General features: G+C 42.2%; 1 protein-coding gene across 4 annotated transcripts in view; it reads left to right on the top strand.

Moving 5' to 3' along the window:
• The first annotated feature begins 9,121 nt into the window (after positions 1-9,121).
• iqsec1b (IQ motif and Sec7 domain ArfGEF 1b) overlaps positions 9,122-21,598 on the top strand; it is a 126,641-nt gene continuing 114,164 nt past the window's right edge. For all 4 annotated transcript variants that reach the window (XM_053867015.1, XM_053867013.1, XM_053867012.1 and 1 more), the window contains exon 1: positions 9,122-9,455. In XM_053867015.1, the coding sequence (XP_053722990.1) occupies positions 9,205-9,455 (251 nt within the window). In that variant the 5' untranslated portion in view covers positions 9,122-9,204. The remainder of the gene's footprint in view (positions 9,456-21,598) is intronic.

Below are 21,598 nucleotides of genomic sequence, written 5' to 3'. Positions count from 1 at the left end.
ATCTGAACCTGGCAGCTGAACATCTGCAATTCTCTGACGGTTCGAGACCCATCTGTGTTTTGGTTGTTTGAATAGCGCATAGTTGATTGTCGTTTGCTCGTTGTGAGTGTGACACAAGGTGTCAGTTGTGAGTTGTGAACTTCCATCGAAGTGGATTTGAAAACATAATTATTGGTCGTCAATAATAATACTATATATATATATATTTTTTTTTATATATATATATATTTATTTTTTTTTTAAATCCTTGTTCCTAAAAAAAGAAAAAAATCCACACACACATAGATGTTCACACAGTGTGTATGTGTCATCACTGCCCAGTTATATCCTGTCGATGGAATGACATCAGCCAACATTACATACAGTAACTGTGAGGCAGAGACTGTCAGAAATTCATGCAATTGGTTCATTTGACAATGTAGGTTAGGAATGGACTCAACCATGGACTTGTATGTTTTATGATATGATCACATCGGATCACTGTTATAGCCAACAAGGGAAATTCAGCCGAGGTCAAGCAAAACTGATGGACATCCACAGTCACTCACGGTGGCAGAGGGATTCGGAACTGTAGCAACCTGTTGCTGCTGCTGCCGTGAGAAGCTGTGACAGGACCTGCACACTACTTTTGGGCTCTTAAAGAATAAAGACTAAAATATCAGCCATGTTGTCTCCTTTTGACTCTAGGTAGGTGATGGTCCATGACCCTGATAACCTCCCACCCTGAGCATCAGCTGTGGGCATCAGATAACTGTCCACTTTGTTCTGGGAAGAACTCGGCCGTTGTTCCCCTTCAATAACGGAAACATTGTGTAGTTGCGTTGCTACACATAAACACATGCCTTGCTTGTGATACATTACAGAGTGTATGAGAAACATTTCTCCTCACAGTTATTTCATATAGATTCAAAAGGAGCAGGAGTGAGCGCCTACCTACCTTCCTTCCTTTAGGGGTAATTTTGACCCTTGAGCATTTAAGAATCTTCTTCAACCTTAAAATTTTCAAAGGTTGGAAACTTTAATAATAATTACTATTAAGCTATAGCAATATAATTAATAATTATCAATAATTATCCTTAATGATATTATTCCAATTTATTGTAAATAAATTATATTAATAACAATGACACAAATTGTTAATGCTTAAAATGTTTAGTTACTTGAAATGTTGATATTTGTTGGATAGTTATTTGAAAGATATATTTTTGTCTATATTTTTCTTTGTTTTGCTGCCTTCTAAGGTTTTTCACCAACCAGCTATTGCTGACTTGGCGAGGAAAGGCGGTTTTGTGTTCTAATAAAAGTGTACAGAAGTTGAAAAGCAGAGTGGGCATTTGAGTCATATCCCTGCTGATGTCCTCACTTGCCAGAGTGAAGACACAACTTGACAATTATACATAACGCTGTGCTGTTGTATTATATGACAGCTTAACATAGAGAGCAAGAGACCAGACCACAAAAATATAGTGCATAGAAACAACTTTTATTTTTATTTTTTTAAACGGAGAACAAAAAAGAATGAAACCCACAACACACAATAGACTGGATCAGTTTCTGAAGTGTGATGACGGAAGAATGGGAACCCTTGGAAACACAATTATAGTGGAGCAGTGTTGTCTGCCAAGCCACGTGAGAAGGCTACCAACAAAAGATTGCAAATTTTATCTGCAAATACTCACACTGACGCATGACATAAGGATGCCAGTACATCAGTGAGCGTTCGCGTCCACTTTACTGAACTTAATCTATGGTGAGACTAGTTCTGACAAGCAACCAAACAGTCTCACTTAGCTAGCACTGGAAACCTTCTTTCACTTTCATGTTAATGGAGCTATGAGCCACTCAGTTGAAAAGAAATGCACACACTTCCATAAACTCCTATAAAGACCTACAGTGAAAACACTAACCAGATCAGATTTTTCCTACAGAATCGTGAAAACGGCACCGTATTTATAAAAAACGAAGCTTGAGAAAAACAAAGCAGCTAAAGAGCAAAGCCATGCCACATTGTGGGGGACTATATTGCTTTGCATTCACTGGTGCACATTTATATTACATTCAGAAAGTCAGATGTTGGGATGGACACCACTAGTTTTTCAGCCCAAATTTTCATTGGCCAATCAATGTGCAAGTTCCTGCTCTGCATGTTTGTTAAAAACCCATGGATGGCAGGAACTCAGGAGTTGGAAACCTGATGCAATGAACTTAAAGTTTCAAATCTGCTCATTTCTCAACAGACGGTCAGCAAGCTGGTTCTCATTCATGTTCCTCAGGAATTCCACTGTCATCCCCAAGAACGCTCGTCTCATGTATTTGGTCTCCTCGTCCAGCTCCTCCTGCTGAGCTCTTTCTCGTCTTCTGTTTTCTGGGTCTTCATCTGTTTCAAGACGCGTAAACATTCTCTTCAACTCCTTTGTCATGAGGACGATTATGTTCTCCTCAAGCAGCTGGAACACAAACACATGGCTTTGTCACGCAACGGGTTTCAAGCTACTGGTCTGTGGAGGCACCAGATTCCGGGTTCTCTCAAGAGTTGACATGAGTGTTGTACAGGTCAGTCATACAGGACTTGAAGTCGCGTTCTACAGAGAACACGACAGGTCAAGTAACAGTTGGTCCTGTGATGGGTTCATGAGGTTTCATGATACAGTGTTGAAAGGTAGATGCCCTGATTTTCAGAGGCCACCAGGTGGCGCTGTCTGCTGTATAATGATTAGTCTTCAACCAGAAATCTGAAAATAAGGACACTGTTTCATCAACCCTGCGGTACTGTTTCATGATACATCATGTACCCGTCACTACAACATGAAAATAAGAATTATCTTGACACTTTAAGATACAGTATATCCATATAAATGAAATCTAAATCTAAGCTGGTTAAGGTGCTAGCAAGAGTCTCTCAACCATGCTCCACAAACTCCAACAGCGAACATTAGAACATTTTAAAGTGCATGTGCATCATGCAATGTCGTGTTGTGCTGGATTCGAAGGAGTAGAACAAGTTAACAGTACCACTGGCAATAGTTGCTAAAGGACAACTTATGGTACCTGGAAGGTGGAGTCAAGTTCTCGTTGGGAAAATTGGGCACGGAGAGCCGCTGCCTCCTCCTGAAGACTTCTGTAATGAGACCATAAAGATGCTCTCAGTGTGGGACAGATGAGGTTCCAATCTCACGAGTAAGTTATCTCACCTCTGACCTCGGTCCTGGCTAGAACCAGCCTGGGGGGGAGTAGAGGAAGAAGCTCCGGCCTCCTCTGGGTCTGAATCTTGGTGCAAACATACATTGTTTTAGTTACTTGACAATGATCCAGTGAAAGTATGTTCAAGTCTCCTCGAGAGGAAACAAACATAACATTGCCTTCTCTGTGCTTCACATTGTCTTAGGGCGACAAGTTCCCCATCACGTATGCTCTTGGACTGAGTACTGAGTAAAATTGTTGAATTTCCCCACTATGGGTCAAATAAAAGGTCATAATCTAATCTAAAAGCAGAAGGAATATCAACACAAAACGGCAGCCAGGGTGTGACTATGCCTATAAATATGTCGCGGGGTCTGAATAACGTCTGAATAACATCACAATAGCACAATAATTTGAGATTTGGTTTTGTTTAACTTTCATTTTACCTTTATAGTCATACTTTTGGCTTAGTTGATGCAAATGCAATTCAAATCTTCAGCCTGTTGAACAAGAATTTCGTCACAACGTGACAATTAAAACAAGTCTCTGAGAAATACCTTATAAAAACCACAATTTCATTTTGTACAGACTGTTCTCTTTCAGATCGAAAATGTACGGCAGTCACGTGTGCTTGTTGACAGACCCCAGTACCACCGAGGTTCTTGTCCAACCTCGCCACGGGAGCCAGGTACAGGGAGCAACTGCAGTTGCCTATATCCGACACAAGGTGTCAGTAACGTCAGTCTCAGGCAACCGAAATATATCACTTTCGGTTTTGAACTGAAGTGATTTTTTTTATTCGTTCGTCCGTCTGGTATTTTTCTTGAAGTGTTTTACATGTCCGTGCTGTCTATTCTGTACGCACCTCCTTCAACAAATACGGACCACCAGCAGGATCAAGGTTCAAGAGCAATAAAAGTCAGAACACCCGGTGACAAGATGAACGGCGCAATAAACGATTATGGCATTTGAAGAAAACGGGCAGCCAACACCACAGTCGACAGGGAGTGTCACAAGGTGGTCAAACGGGTTTCAGGTACGCAGACTCACATCGAGACCGTGAAATGCAGATTATGTGCCCGGATCGCTTTACCTTCGTTTAGTTTGGTTTAGATTGTTTTCTATCTTCTTACTGTATACTATTCTCACCACGATCTTTTGTTTACATTACACGACATTCCTTTGAAGAACCACCCTTAAAAAGTCACCTCTGGGCTGACGACTGGAGGCCATATTTGAAGCTCCAAGTGGAATTCCAGACAGAGAAACGGAATAAATAGATCCAGCCACGGAGTAAACTTGGACCGTGCGGCAGCCCCCGGAAGTAGAGTCTGCTTCCTGCGATGACTGTTGTTTTGAGAGAAGGTGCGGGAGGGAGGGAGGGAGGGAGCGATGGAAGCAGACCAAAGCAATCAAGCCCAGTCTCACGGATCAGCAGGAAACGGATCATAGTCTCTCCATTAAAAAAAAAAAAAAACACAATCAGGTATCTAGTCAAAGGGTGAATTATTTTATCAATTAAAGCTAAGAATTATTCAATTAACAATAATGTTGTTGAAGAAAATACATCACATCACCTACTTCAAGATCCAATGCCATCATCTAAATCTGCCACTAGGTGGTGCCAACGGTCTGATTTCTGGGGCTCTGTCTGCGAGAAGAACACTAGTCGAGCGCATTTTGAAGGTACCTTCTCACGGATCATGCATTCGTATGTCATGTGCACATGCATCATTCCTGCCCCCAAAGTAAGGTTACATTTTCTCGTGGATTCACCGCCCAGTCATTTTCAGTAATCCGTTTTTGAGGACAACATATCACAAGGCATGGTTAAATATTATATCGCGGGTTGTATGTCAAATGTATACGTGTATACGTCATGGGGTCTGTTTGTTTTTCTGTTTGTACTAATGACACTACATTCCAGAAATGAAAAACACCAGGCTGTATTCGTGTTTAATGAAACTACCCATCAGAGTGAGATTCCACTCTGCTCCTCTGTTCTATGCGATCTTCAACTGTTGACTATAAAAAATGATCAGTAACACTGAGATGTAGGTAAACACTATGCAAACCAAAACAATCATGAGCTATAAACAAGATTTCAATTCCAAAGTGTGTTTGGTTTGTTTAGTCTCAGAGATACACATCTTTTACGTCTTTCACAGTGATGTTTGGGCATTTTTATTATTATTATTATTATTATTATTATTATTATTATTATTATTATTATTATATTGTTTGCCTGGTCTGGTAAAATACTTTCCACAATGTTCAGTCTTGCATTTCCTCTGACAGCCTTCACAGAATTGGAATCTAAGATTGTTCAGGGTCATGCTTAGACAATGGTCTACAGCCTTGTTGTGTTGCTGTGGTCTCAAGTGGTGTTGTATGTTAGGACTGTGAGGTTACAGACGAGATCACTGGAGTGAGGAATGAGGCCCGGGAAACAGCATGCAGAGATGCAATGTGAGCTGTACTGAATAAGGGCTGATGTTTCTCCCTGTCCTAGACCCTATTATGTTTTTCCATGATTTTATTACATTTTTATTTGTAATTACATTACATTAGACGTCCTTTATTATGCATGCACAATTCTCTCTGGTGTGTGGTGCTATTGGGTTAGCATGCACCCTTGCTAGTGGTTTCATTGGGTTTCACACACACCTAAATGAAAGTAACGCGTTTCCCCTATTCAAATATGACCACAAGCATATAGCCTGTGTGACTGAAGTGTGGTTAGCCAAAATAAAAACTGGCGATTTTTTTAAGAGGATAAAAAGGAGGACTATAATGTATAGCGGAAAATACTCCTCTGGCGCCACGGTAACATCACTGCGCTGTGTAATATAAGCTCTACTATATGCACTGTATTTTAATTATTATTCAGGATGGTTTCGGCTGCGTTTTTTTAAATGCCATTTTTGTGAGTGGCATCATGCTTGCTTGTGTATTCATTGAAGTATGAAGTCAGTTACGTGCTTGCTGTAACTACACATATTACTACATGTCCAGAGGGTCTGAAAAGCAAAGCCTCCTGAGCAGAACAGAAGCGGGAAAAAAACGCAAATGCCATGCCAAATTGCTTTGTAGAATATGACTGATGGTATAATACTCTTCCTTCTTGCCTTTTTCTCATAGAGACGTAATTCAAAAACCTCAACAGTTTTGCCATTGCTATTGTGTGTACAGGAACACCATGAATCCAACATTGGTGACAGGGTCACACATATTCATGGTGCTGAGAGAAACAGATCAGCATCATTGTGAGGGAATATGTGAGGGAGTATGTGAGGAATTCCGTGAAAGTGAGGAGGGCATGATTAAGACCTCAAAGCAAGGCGTTGAAGGATTCATGATGAAGGTAGAGATGTAGGTGAAGAGAACAGGAGAGATTAAGGTAGCATCCAAGGGTCAACTTCAAATAGGCGTTGCTGTATGAGGTGTTACCACTAGAGACTATCACCTGTGAGAGGAGAGTGCAGGCCAGGTGGAATGGATGGAGTGAGCTCTGTAGTACCAGGGTTGTCTCCCTCAATGAATCTGCTCCGGCTGCTGACTTCATGTGGAAGTTTCTGCTTCACGAAATCCGGGTTCATAGCTATCGATCAGTGCTGCCAGAATTAAAGCAGCACTGATCAATAATCCACTAACAATGTATCAAATGCCTGAGCTCAGTGGAGGCAGCCTGATGTCAAGTATGTTTGGTGTGTGTTCCAGCATTTGTTGTTGTTTGAGGCAAACTTTCAGGGCAAAAATAATCCTGCAAAGCAGTGAAACGGCTCAAAATAGCTGGTTTGTGAAGCATGTCTCAAAGACGTCGTCATCAGCCGGGCGACACAAGCCTGACCCTATTTACAACGGTCGGCTAGACCACCGTATTTCTCTGTCACATCTTAACACTGAGTTGTCAACTCAGACATTAACTGATGACGGACCTCAGCAGAATGTGGCGTTTCACAGGCAAAATATATACATGAAAGAGTGTTGTCATGCTTATTTTTACAAGGAAATAGAGGCGAAAACATGTGACTTATCATACACTCGGACACATAACATGTCCCAGATCGCTCCCCAGCACCAGTCTCCCGCTGCTGCGGTTTATCAACTTAGAGTTCAGACTCTTTACTGCTCCGCATTTATCATGTTTGTGTGGGGTCGCGCTGTACATGTAGTTTCCGGCATGTTGAGCCGAGTCAGCTGAGGCGAGAAGGTCACCCCCTGCTGAGAGTTTCCTGGGATGCGGTGCAGCTCTCCAGGCGGGAACAAGTCTTCGGCCAAAACCTGGTTCGCTTGTGTTCACGTCAGACTTTTGAGTTGAACACACTTCATCTCAAGACTAAGTCTGCAGTGTGAAAAGCCTCTTACACTTGTTTAGATAAGATGCTAAAATTCTTTGTTAGTGTTTATTTCGTCTGACGAAACAAGATGAAATGTGTTTCGTCAGACGTATAGTTGATGAATAAAAACAAGACTAAAACGTTTTGCAAGAAAAATAAACCCAGTTTTCATTTATTGCACAAGACAAAGCGCAACACGAAGTACGCACCAATTGCATGTCTTCTTGCTGCGCCCCTGTGGCTTCAAACAGGAGAATTACCGCGAACGCTGGAGCCTTTAGGGCAGCAGTAGGTCTGCTATTTCAGGGTTTCCGCGATGGAATCAACTGTGGAACAGCGCCATGGTTAAAATGAGAGGCGTCACGACTTCAGAATAATGAACTCTTTATTAAAGATGAAATCTCACGTGATGAAACGTATTGAAAAAATGCAGATGCATCAGACAATAAACATGATCATGGACATTTTTAGCACGTTTATAATGGATGATCAGAAAGAAACACAACTAAATGACAGGACTGCATCCGCAGATCATGGAACTGGAAAGTCATGGAAAGTCACGCAACCAGTCGGACAAATGAGGAGAAGAACCGGTGAGGACGGCTCCAGATGGGAGCGAGATTTATTTATCATGATTAAGAACTACTGTTCTTGTTGTCACCAATTCAATAAATGTGAGAATGTCGTATAACATCTTGATTTGCTGCTTTCCATTACAGATTTATTTATTCAGTTGAGGGAGATTCCAAAAATCCTTTTAAGTTTGTATTTTCCTTAAACCTGTTGATGCTGACTACAAAAGTCTAGCTCTAAAGTTTGTATAATTTAAAACCATTTTTATTTTTTTCTGTGTTTTTACTGAATATAAAACATGAAGTGTATCATTTATGCATGCATATTGGGTCAACAATCCAAACATTAACCACAAACTTGCATTGAGGATTCCTTGACTTTATGATCCTGATTATTCCAGATTTTTTGTCAAGATTTTAGCTGTGAAACATATGTCAACTGGAAGGAAAAGAATGAATAAATTGTTGTTGAATTGTTGTGACTTTTAGTGGACTAAAACATGGCTAACAAAAATGACGTGAGTGACTTAATGTGACTAAGACTTGCATAAGACTATGCAAAAGAGAAATGTGGTCGGCAAAATGAACACTAGTTGTGAGAAGATTGATCAATCGTGACATTTGAGTGGAAACTTTTTGGACATGGCCTCTGAAGAACACTGTGTAAAGTATCTCAGAAGATGGGATTTGGTTGCAGCGTGAAGCCTGAAATCATGAGGAGAATGAGGCATGCGCTTCAGTGACTTGTTAAACGGCCTCACTTATGGCAAGTGAAACCTTAATTTAGCGGAAACAAAACCAGCCCACAGTCGCACCTATGGCGGCCTGGCGACTGTAAGCGCTCAGACAGGGAGCGCGTGTCGCCCGGGAGGCGCGCCTCCAGTTCAGCGAGGGTTAAGCAGGTTCCCTCGGAGAGAGATTGAACGCGTGTGAGTGAGCGACAGGGAGAGAGAGGGAGAGGGAGGGGGGTGGGATAGAAGGGGAGGGGTGGAAGCAGCAGCAGCATCACCAGCTTCGCGCCGCAGATGAAGCATGTCGGAGCGGACGTGGATCCGGCTCCTGTCTCTCCCGCTGCGCGAGTGCGAGCCTCTTGACTGAGATTCGACACACTCATGGACGGAGGTGCGTGCGAGATGGAGAACCCGACGGAGAACCCCAGCAAGGCGGCGGAGTACTTGAAGGAACTGAACAAGATCATCGAGACCCAGCAGGGCTTGTTGGAGAAGCAGCGGGTCCGGATCGAGGAGCTGGAGCTGCAGGTGACAGATCTGTGCGCGGAGAATGTGTGTCTGAAGGAGCAGCACCAGCGGCACCTGGTCACCTGCAGACTCTCCAGCCTGCCGCCCGATCACCTGCAGGAGAGGTGAGTGGCGCGCAAAGTTCTTCCCTCTCCGCTGCTGGGGGCTCGGCGGTGGGCGTGTGTGCCCGCGTTTCACCGCTCAGCCGTGCTCTTGCCCCTTCCCAGATGGCTCCGTTCAGGATTTATTTCAGGATCAACTAATCTATTGCATAATCAGATTCCCTCCGAGTGGAGCAAACACTCGTGGAAGTGGGTGGGTGTGACTGGATTTCATGGAAAATGCCAGGCAAACAGCAGATTTCCCCTCACAAGGGCTGAAATGTCCTCATGTTTTGGTTTGGAATTCTCACCATATGTATTTTCACGACAGTGTCATTGGTCCGTGTGGCTGAGGTGAGCGGCTCCAGGGATTGGAACAGCTCTCAAATGCAGGCTTGGTCTTAGTCTGGTTTAGAGCAGAACAATTCTGGGGAAAATTTGATTTATCTTGGCAATATTCTGAATACATTTTCTTTCACCCAAACTTTTTTTTTTTTTTTTCAAAACTGCCAAGCTTCTCTTTCTGCCCGCATCCAGATTGGGCTCCAGGTTTATATAGATTACAGTAGCTCGATCCAGTAGGGAGGCAGGTGATGAAAAGCAAAGTGGATCTGGTAGATTCACTTCAGCACTGCATGCAGACTTTGACTCATGCTTTAAGCTAAAGGGTGACATGACGTTGAGGCTTGACACCACCGACAAGGATACGGTCCAATGAAGAGTCCACATGTTAGACGTGTCGAACAGTCCAGATATTCTTCTATTGTTGAATCACTCCTTTTGTCAGATGGCTCAGTCAACGCTGAAGTGATGTCACAGTGCCACTGTGATTGGTGGACTGGGGTGCCAGATCAGGCGGCGTGTTTGCCAGAATTTTCTACGGTCAGTCTTTCTACTGGCAGTCACATGGTGCTTGCTTCAGCTCAGTGGCACACTTTTGTTTTCTAAATCATAGTCTTTACGATTCAGAAATTCCATTACATCATAATGTCAATTTGAATCACCAAAATCATTCAGGCCTAAACTGGTTAGATCCTTTTCTGTCAGTACAAGGTGAAAACTGGGGTATAATTTGGATATCCTCAACAGTATGGATTTGCTGATATTATAGTATTTATCAACCTATTAACATGCAACCGAACAAGAAGAATAGGTAGTTTGTTCATGATAGAGTTCTATGACATGTGACATCACATGTTCAATATCATTAGAATACGTTGGACTCCTGCTGATAATGGACGATGTCAGAATGTGACTCTCATCATCAAGGTACAGTAAAACGAAACAGCCCTAACTCAGCTCAAGTCCATAGAGTTTTGCTTATAGTGTTTTCACTGGCGTCCTCCGTTCCCACCTGCCAGAGGAAGCCAGGATGAAGTTGCAGCATCAATACCGGTGAATGATTAGCTGCATGGCAAGACACATGGTCCGACGGTCCTGGCCCCAAGTCCTGATCAACTCTCTGAATCTCTGAAAATGCTTGCTCGGCAATATTAGCCCTGTTTATTTGTGCTGAGTGCATTGCTGTATGGTCTTTTAACCTATGACATCATTATCATATCTGCTGGCTCATCGTTTAACAGAGGAGTTATTGATGCCGTGGAGTGCCTGGCAGCACATTTCACGCGGCTCCACCGCAAGCACCGGTTGCTCTGATGGAGAGGGTGGGGGTCTGTTCGGAGCCGATACAGTTGTGGCCATGAGTGTCAGGATAGTGGGGGGTGTCCGCCTTCAGCTCTCACATGCAATCATCGGAGAGAAGCTGATGGAGCGACAGCCTGGTGTCATCGCACTTTGGGCTTCATTCTCTGTTGAAAGTGCACACGTTCTGCTTCACCGGTATCTGGGTCACTTAAGAGCGTGTTGTTATGGATTTAGGGGAATATGGAAATGCTGATTTTGATCACGTGAAGATGACGAATCTCCTTGAAGAGTCACAGCCAACAGATTTATATAAAGATGGTCTTAGATCACAACATGCTATTCCTGACAGATGCCACCGGTGGTTACCATGTGACGGTTTCATAGCTTCTCAATCAGAGAGACAGTGTGTGCGGAGAAGAGCGGAAACTAAACCTAACAAAGTTCTGGCTTCTAGAAGCACATATGCCACATTTGGCTGCAGGCTTGCGGGGGAATATGTGCTGGAGATGCAGTTCGAGCCCGAGAAGAATTACATTTCATGCTGAGAACATTGTCGATTCTGTAGCCCCGGGGTGGTCTAACATGCAGCTGCCTGGGAATATAGAAGATGAGAAGAATAAACAAACTTTCAAAGTGGAATTTATTTTGACACGTGAAACGTTGATGTGTGCAACAGAAGGTACGAGTATTGAGCGTTTATGCTATTTCATTACCTTCATGGTCGCAGCTGTGTAATGGAAGCAGCCTTTACAATGGGGCTAAATAATTCTTTGTAAACTGCTTTAAAGCCCTCACTATCTCACTCCAGCCTACAGTTAATCACTGCAACTGAGCGATCAGTCTTGTAAAACTCGCTGTTCTGGACTTGGTCCAAATGAAGGACACATTTCCCCCGCCCTGAAGTAATGTTTTTTTTTTTTGTTTTTTTGTACTCTGGTGGAATCAGACCAAAAACACCTGCCATAAGCAGCCTTTGGCTTCCCTGGCTGTGTTTGTCTCTGCGCTGATTTCAGGGACAGTAGATTGTTTTTATATATTTAGTCAGAATCGTTTTGACCTGGATGAATTGAGTCTTGTTGTGTATGTGTGATTGCTTTATCTATTCTTGGTAGGTCCAATTTAGGCAAAAAAACACCTCCTCGTGGGGACATTTGGCATTTTGCTGGTCCCAAGGTTAAGCCTATATTAGAGGTTTACTACGTCAAATAGGTCACTATAATTTGGTTTAAGTTTGGTTCTGATTCCTGGCTAAGGTGAGTAATTTGTTTTGGATGGTTCGGTCAAGGATGAAAGACTGGGGAAAGGATAATGTCAATGTAAGCGAAACAAACGTGTGTGTGTGATAAGTCTGTTGAATTTAGCCAACAGAGGGTGCTAATGCTTTTGAGAGAAGATGAGGCTGCCATAAAACAAGAAGAATTATACTCCTCCAGTTTAATACGACCCACATTCATAAGGTAAAATACCTTAATAACAATATTGACATCACATGAAAAGAGACAACCACATCAGTTGCTATTTCTAACTTGCACAGTTCGACCGGCACTGTCAACAGTGCTCTTGTTTACATCCACGTGTTGCCGTTGTGATGTCAGTTACACACATTTCAGAGTGAAAGGAAGAAAGATAAAGCAGACACATCATACATCCAACTCCATGCTATGTAAAGGGTAATGTTCATTCTCATGACACGCTTATATTGCATTCCTGGTGCCCTGTTTGTTAAGGAAATGTCACCTTAAACCTAATGTCAAACTCTGAACCTAATGGCATTTTACACCACGACTGCAGTTCATTTTAAATTCTCATGTTTCCATCAAAGCTGTGGGTGGAACAAAACAAACTCTAAAAGCTCACATTTTGTCTTCGTACTGGAGTCTACTTGACCGAATTGGTCGCATTTAGTTATTCAAACAAGATGTTGAGTCACTTGGCAGGCAGTGCTTTGGTAGCAGCAGAACTGGTGTCTTTTCCAGTGTCATTGCCAGTAGGCAGCTTGTGCCGTAACCTTGTTGCAACTGTTGGGCGACATGCATGGTGGGGTTTGGTCACAGCTCTGAGCTGAAGCAGAATGACTTCACAGGCTCCCAAACGATCGCTGTAGTGGCTCAGTAAACAAAAGCCCTGTGGGACTTCTGAGTATCGTGGTCCAGCAGACAAGCTGACAGATCTGCAGGGTGATGAAGCTTTCACTCTGACAGGCTCCTCACAGCTGACTGGCTAAGTCAAGGACTCTAACCCTCCATGAAGCCATGCTTCTTCCACTCTTTATTTGGTTCAGTGTTTCTTTTTTTTGAGTTGATTTTTGCATCATTGAGGGACGTCTTGAAGGCCCATTCTGTATTTCTTAACGTATGAAAATCGCCATCCTTTTCAAACAGATTTTGAAACAGGACGCGCCAAGCCCCGCCCCAGCCCATAACCCCACCCCCCCAACCCAATCCCCTGACATGCCATGTCAATGACTGACTTAACAACATCTATTTGTTCAAAAATAACTTTTTATAAAAACAAACATCTGTGTCAAATAACAATTGTAAACAGAAATGAACTCAGCAGCTGTTGCCACAACATTTTTTTAAACTAAAAAAACAGAGAAATTGTAATTGTAGTGCCATCATTGCGGTGTCTCGGAAAAAGGCATTTCTCCCTGGTAATTTTGTTAAATTACATCAAATTTTGTAGATTCTCATCCCTTTGTGGACCTGCAGCTTTGCCATCTTGGGCACCATACTTATGATGGTCATCCCGCGAGTTGTGGCACTCGCATTTGCTTGGTTGATGTGGCATGGGAGAGTGCTGTTGTCTGACGCTGTTGGCAGAGTTGTGAGTCTTACTGGTGATATTTTTATTGAGTGTCAAATAAAAGAGAAATATAAGCATTCAACTCTGAAATAAGGAGAGTAGTAGAGACAAAACATTCCTTTATTCTACTAAATTTGTCCACGGGGGGTTTAATTTGCTGCTGCACAATACATAGTCACCAAATACAAAATTGGGACACACTGTCTCAAAATCTCAGAAACAGAGCTGCTGTCATTTTTGATTGTGGTGTTAACATGTCAATTTGTGGGTCAGTTTTGACTGCAAGATTAATGAAAGAATGACTTGTAGACAAACAGACAGATATCGGCTTATAGTGATCAGTGGCCAAGCGTTCGCAATACCTTGGCTTTTCTGTTTAGAAATGGACGCCCGTCTTCTGAATCCATAGCGACACCAGATGGTGAGAGTATAACCATACAAAGATCAATTCTAGGTGCCTGAGTGTAAAAGGGACAATGCACAGTCGAGGAGGGCTTATATAGTGGGCTACCCTTCCCCCAGTCGGGTAGAAAGTATAAAAAGGTCTTTCAGCGCAAAGGCGATGCCATGAAAGGGATAAACAAATAGCAAAGTCAGTTAGAGGGCTTCCCATGTACTCATAGAACTGGAGTAACATCCAGGTAACTAGTATGTTTACGGTATAAACAATAATTCTTCAAAAAAACCTTTGGTAACCTGAATGACCGATTGTTGTGGTGTAATATAAGTTTTTGTAGTTCAACTTGGTGTTTAGATCAGTGCCGTGCAGTAAAGGACTTCAAAGTCCTCACTGCTGGCCTGAAGATTATCAGATGCACTGACCTACATTTGTGAACTTATTTGTCCCATGAAATCATAAATAGATTTTCTGGACAGTTTTTGTGGTATTGTGCTGTGTTTTTCTCAGGTGCTGCATCCACTGTCTCAACAGATATGTCAGAGTTCATATGCATTCGGATTGGGTTTATGTGTCAACCTGGTCCACCAGAGCCTTCACTGTGCCCCTGGCACATCTGCTATTAAAGACGTTGCATAGTATTGATATTCAAGTCTGGGAAGGAAAAACAAACATGGAATAATCGGATTTCTCCATGTAATGGTTGCTGCTGTGGGGAAAAGGAGAGTGTTGGCCTTGATGATTGGGTTGCTGCTGCTGATGGGAAGATAATGAACGAGTGGATAGACACCAAACCTCATCATGTTGGCAAGGCACTGCATCTACAGTATAGAGTATCCAAGGAATGTATCAAATTTGACCTCTCGCTGGCGGGAATCAGCCAAAATCCGTGCCAACAACTCACATCTCTGTCACCACTGGCTTCTGGAAGGAGGTCTGCTGCTTACAGAGCAGACCAGGGTCATGAGCGGCTTTTTCCCTCATGCCATTAGACTGTTGAACACATCCATATACTAAGGTTATATACAAAGGTCCTGACCACATATGTGCAATACCAAATACAGACCAGTGCTATACAAGTAACATCTGACTTAAGACCTGCTCGACTTACGTCCACTTGTACTTCCGACCACGGCCAGCAGAGGCTTTTTTTTATTTATTCAATGTCTGGCACAGCAGCGCGTAGCAGCCCCGCATCGCATACGACAATATCCCAGCATCTCACTCTCACACATCTACCACTACAGTAGCACCTATAACCCTCACATCGGCTATTTTGAATGGCATTCCACTTACGTCCAGTCTGACTTATGACCGGCTGGTCGGAACCGATCCCGGTCGTAAGTCGGATGTTACTTGTAATCACAAACAGAATTTTTATTCTGTTTTCATTTCTGTTGTTTAATCTATTGTTATCATTTTTTAAAATTATTTTATCCTGAAATGCACACACCGCCATTTTTAAAAATATATAACGTATATATTTTTGATATTCATCCAGTGTGCAAGAGCAAATTGCATCCAAATTGAATGGTGATCCAAATCAAAATGACAATAAAGCAAGTCTAAGTCTCTCCAGACTCAGCAGGTTTAGGCCACATATTGTTTAGGGAATGTTTTTTAATTTTCTTCAGATGTCACTAATTTCTTACTAAACGTACCACAAAAAACTGAATAGGCTTGTAGATGGTAATTACAGTTGTTTTGGTCTGTATTATCATATAAAGTAATGTTCCTTTCATCTGTCTTGACTTGCTTGATAACAATGGTGCTCCCCATCATCTTGACTGTCTGTCAGGTGCAGCATGCCATTGGTTTGCCTCTTGGTTTCGAAATGATGTGAGGTTTCAATGACTTAGTTGTTCAAGCCCATCAACATAGCATTATACAGCAGACAGTGCCATCTGGTGGCCTCTGAAAATTAGGGCACTGTGTCATGAGACCTCATCAACCCTTCAATACTGTGAAACCTAGTCTACCCACCACTAGTCGGCAGGATTGATCAGCCTGTTCTGCTGCTGCCAAACCGATGCCTCAGCGGGTTACACCAGACCTGGGCAAAGTGAGGCCCGGGGGCCATATGCGGCCCAATGCCTGTATTTTTGTGACCCGTTTGACGTCTAACTAAAACTATCACTAATTTGTCCTAATTTTGCTGCCTTTTTTGTTTGTTCTCTTCTAGTCACCACCATCACTTGAGCAGTAAATATAGCATTTTCTTGTTTTAAGACTGAAATATTCTCCCTTTCATTGGCCATTTTTGTGTTTTTCCTTGTATGTATATTTTGAAATAAATTGCCTTTTTAACTTGAACGTCCATAGTTGATTTATATTCAAATTAAGTGCATCCATATTTACACTTCTTGACATTCTTATTTACATTTCATCTTCTTAGGCTCATTTTGTCCTTGTTACTTAAGTATACATTTTGGATTTTTCCATCATGTTTTGTAGTCATTGCTGTGTTTCTTTTGGCATGATGGCCCCTCACCGCAGTTACAGTTTCTAAGGTGGCCCTTTAGGAAATTGAATTGCCCACCCCTGGGTTACACCGTGTGAGTAAACTGGGAGCACTTCAGCCACCTCTGGTGCTTTTCTGTGGAGGATTTTTATTTTTCCAAAATTTTCAGAGCCTCACAGAAGTGCAGGCTTTTCCTGCTGGTCTTGTCCTTCACTTGACAATAGAGGTATGACTCTCACAACTGCACCAGGAGGTTAGGACACTGACCTAGGTGTGAGTATTTGACAAGTACAAGTACAGCGAGTACAGTACAGATATTGGTATCCACATTGGGACAGCCCAAGAAATAATGAAGGCCCATGGAAGTTTCCGTAAAATATTTTTTTTGACTGAAGGAGGAGGTTTCTGACCGATGTTCTTGTCCTCCAGTGTTGGGCACAATTCATACATATAATCAAAGCAAACCGAGGATGATAATGAGGAGAGTGCGAAAAAGCCCTGCGCAGATGGATCGTGTGTTCTGGAAGCAGCAGCTTCTGCGCCACATTGCAGCTCATGTAACCGATGAAGTAATGTCATCTTTTCCCATCTGATTGTTCTCCCTTGATCTAGTTTTCTCAAAAAAAAAATCCCTTCTCAAAACACTTTTCTCATGACCTTTCTCCCGAATGAAAGTGGCACCACATACATTATGAGTCAGTGTTGGAACGCCTTGTACGCCTCGTCCCGAACACCTTTGTGCAAGCTAATTAGAGCTCCAGTTGACCCACTCCTGCCCCGTATCAAGTCTATTTATACGTCTGTTTGTGCATTCCAAACACTTCAGACTACTCTATAATTGATTACCGATGTTGTTTTTCCTCTTTTCACAGTCCAGACTGCCTCTGAGCCGTGGACCTTAAAATAGATCAGTTGCAACCGCTTTTGTTAACAAAGCCTTTAAAACATTTATATCCCATTCCACAACTGATTCAATTCAACTCCATACTCTTCTCTAAAGGCTTAAATTAGTGTCTTTTTAAGGCGTCACTTGTGAAGGGAGTGTGACGCCACACATCCGTACCAGAGGCTGCACCTATTTACTTCACTTCCTGGGTCCCTTCACCGCCAGCTGCACGCCCTACCTCCCTGAGAACTGGATGTTTCTTTTGCAGTCGAGAGGCCTCGAACATGTTTTCACCGTGATGAATATGTATTGGCAGAAAGTCTTGTGCAGTTTACAGTGACAGATGAACCCTTTTCACTGTGACTCATCGGCTCCCTTATCTCTGCCTCCCAATTAAACACGGGCGAAATAAATGCTTCAGCTAATACCTGCGTTCAGAATAGACTTAACTCTCCAGTGAGTCGAGTGTTCAGACACTTTCGTATGAATTCCTCATCGACAATCGACATGCAACTCGCCATTATTTTGGTTGACTAGTCAGTGAGTCGTCGGCATACGCTGTGCATGTGCTGACAAATATGCTAACATGGCTGATTCTAGTGTTGTAAATACAATAAAAAAATAGAAATTGAAATGTAAAATTAAAAGGCCCTTTGATGTGTCCTCTCTGAAATGGTCCCATACTTTTTGGTGGTTCCGAAGCCTCAGGCATATCTCCTCTCGAGGCGGCTTGTGCTGAGAATGGTGACATGACAACTAGTTGACCATTGAATTTCATTTTGTTGATTCTTGTCAACTAGGTTGACTAGTCCTTGCGGCAGCAGTTGGAACGTTCATGCGGAGAAATGTCCCCAGAGCAGCTGATCCCAGGTAGAGCTGGGCAGACAAAACAAAATCCAGATATTTCTCATTTAATGACTGTTGAATTTCCCCATCTAATCTAATCTAATCTAATGAACGAAGATGACCTGATGGTTGATGTAAATTTCCACGTCTTAGCTTTTTATTTATTTATTTTATTTTTATTATCTGCATTTGAACTGGGGTGAGCGTGTATCCAATAGCGTGGCCAAACAAGGCTGGTTCTGATGTCAGTCAAATAAACATAAACACAGTCTTTCACTTATTTGTGAATTTGTCAAAGACATTGACAGTTTTGAGTGTTAAGAACGTCTGTTGTTCATATGTTGCAAACTATTGTGCTGCAGCCATGTGCGCCTGGTGGATGATTCAACCGGTTAAATGGTGTCATTGGTGCGTGGTTAATCGAACATTAGGTGATGTTATTTACCAAAGGTTGAGGCTTCAGTCCGTCTGGTAGCATCAGCACGTCGATCAAAGAGGAAACTGGTCCATATCCAAAGGTCAAGCAGGCCAGGAGATGTTAACACGTCCTCAGGGGCAGCGCACCAGAACTAATGGTCCCCAGACAAATGATATCCCGGCCCACGTCCTGACCTTTTTCCACGCAAAGAACCACAGTCTGGTTCTAGTTTGATTAATGAGCTTAATCCCAATGTTCATGATGAGGCTGTGTAAAGTTGATTATGATCCATTTCTCCTGAAAAAAAAGGCCATTTTTAATGATGGAGTGATTATGTGCGCTTCCACTGTAAGTCATTAAACTTAATTGTTAACAAGTGACTCAATCCTTTCAGTTACAATGCAACTCTCGTGATGTTCGGTCCTTATAATTTGCTGGTAGTGTTTTCAATCTGTTATTAGTGTTGTCCTGCTTCTATTGGAACGCAAATGTTTTTGGATTCACCACTGAGAGATTTGATTCATCCAAGTGGTGTCCCCGGGGTCTGAGGCCCCTGGATGCCCCTGCCCCAACAGTTACGCACCATACTAGGGATGCAGCAAATACTCAGTTGCCAAGAGTGAAAAAGGCTGAATGCTGCCGGATGACACAGTCAAACACCATGCAGAGCTGCCTGAACTATGATTTTTGCTTCAAATTGTTTCAATATTTTTCAAACACAAAACTCTGTTGTAGAGGTGAAATAAGCTTTGCGAGACCTGTTGAAATTCTGGCAACCCACTCCACCATTCTCAGAGGCGCTGTTGTAGAAACCTGGCAACCTAATCCTCCACTTCAGCAGTGACAGCACTGACCCCTCGGTTCACTGCCCGGCAAGCCGGTGAGTGGAAATGATTTTGACTTTTTGACCCATGCATCCCACATTTCCTCTTCATTTGATCATTTCTTAGTTGACCATGGTGGCGAATATCAAGCGCAACCGACTCCAATCGCTATGGCAACGCTTCAGTACAAAGTGTGATGCCACACCCAAACTACATCCATTCAACCATGACAAATCATGGATGTAGTTTATATTCAATATTATTTAATGGCCTGAATATGTAAATGAACGCTTCCATAAATGACAAATAAAAAACATCTAAATAATAAATAAGTAACCACATTTTGCATCAGTGGTATTTGTGTCAGCACTTGTGTTCCATTGTGACCCCACTTAAAGAACATCATCTGATGAGACACAAGAAATCGTTTTCATCTTCATGCAAATGATATTGTTGTTTTGGTGGTTAAAAACGTTGTGCCCCTCCAGGTTGACCTTATGACCCCTGTTCTGTTGGACTCATGAGCATAAAATCTTTATAAATTATTATTGACTGGTGCATTTTCAGGACCTACATTTTCACTCACAGGTTCAACAGAAAAAAACTCACTATCGTTCTCACCAAACCATTCGATATGGTAATTATTTTAGGTGGAAATTACTTTTTCTGTCACGTCAGACGCCAAGTTATTACTCAGCAGATGTGCTGCCTCTGATTTGTTTGTCTTGGTTTAATCTGCCAGGTTTTCCCACACAAACAAGCGGTCAGCCTCAACCGTCTGAACTGCCATGACCTTTTAAATCCGTTTCATTGCTCTAGATTTAGGCACCGGCTCTGCTCTGGAGGGGATTATGGCAGCAACTTTTGTTTGGATCACACAATTCGCTTTCACTCAGTTTACATCACCACCTCCATTGTATAAATGAGGCTTTTTTTCAGACAGCTGTCTGCTGTGTGGAAATGTTTTCACAATCATTTAACAGCACACTGAGATTTCTTCACACCCTGTTCAGTTGTGGATCACGATGTGTCAAGGTGCTGTTGGATCATTGGTCGCAGGTCTGAATTTAGCTTGAACCTACTCTGCTTTTTTCCCCCTTTTTTTGTAGCCATTTTTCATATTTTCACAAGAGAAATCTGCTGCTCATAACTAAATATGTTTACAACAACCCCTCCTTCATTTCAATGGTGTCGCATATTGACATTGGGAAAGTGGACTTTCACGCCCTATAATGACACCGACGGCAGCCTTGCAAATCCTGAATAATGGAAGATCTTATTAAGTGGTCAATATCTTGGGAACAGAACTCTGGGTAAAACATATAAATATGATTTTGAAAGGCACTTTATTACACAATTTCATTAATTTATTTTGTGTTAAATGTGTTGAAATGAACGTTACGAATTAAAATAATGTAATTTAGTGAGAAAAAGCATGAAGAGCATGAAAATATAAAAACTGACCTCTTGAGGGCAAAGGTATAAATTTCTATGAGATTCAACTTCTTGGTTGATTGTGGTTGTAGAAAATACTGCAGGTGCTTGAAACCTTCATCTTTACTGGCTTCGCTGTTGTGCTTCAACTTCCGCAGCACGTCTGTGTTCCTAACAATCCTTTGTTGCTCGTTCATAAAAAAGAAGCTGAACATTCTGTGTTCACATTTGTAAGGTTGATAAAGTCATGTTGTTATTATCATATGTCGTAGTGGTAGTGTGGACCTGTTATCTAAAGGTGACGGACTGAACGACAACAATGGAGGTTAAACTGTGTGGAATTGCTTTGTTTGTTTGGATTGGATTATATTGGATTTTTTGTGGAGGATATGTAACCATAAACTTTACCTAGTTAGTCGTAATGCAGTCGGCAGCCATGAGGGTGAAAGTAG

Source organism: Synchiropus splendidus, chromosome 6, assembly GCF_027744825.2.
Source record: "Synchiropus splendidus isolate RoL2022-P1 chromosome 6, RoL_Sspl_1.0, whole genome shotgun sequence".
Lineage (NCBI taxonomy): Eukaryota > Metazoa > Chordata > Actinopteri > Syngnathiformes > Callionymidae > Synchiropus > Synchiropus splendidus.
Note: the sequence above shows the minus strand (reverse complement) of the source record. Positions and strands in the feature narration are given on the sequence as shown.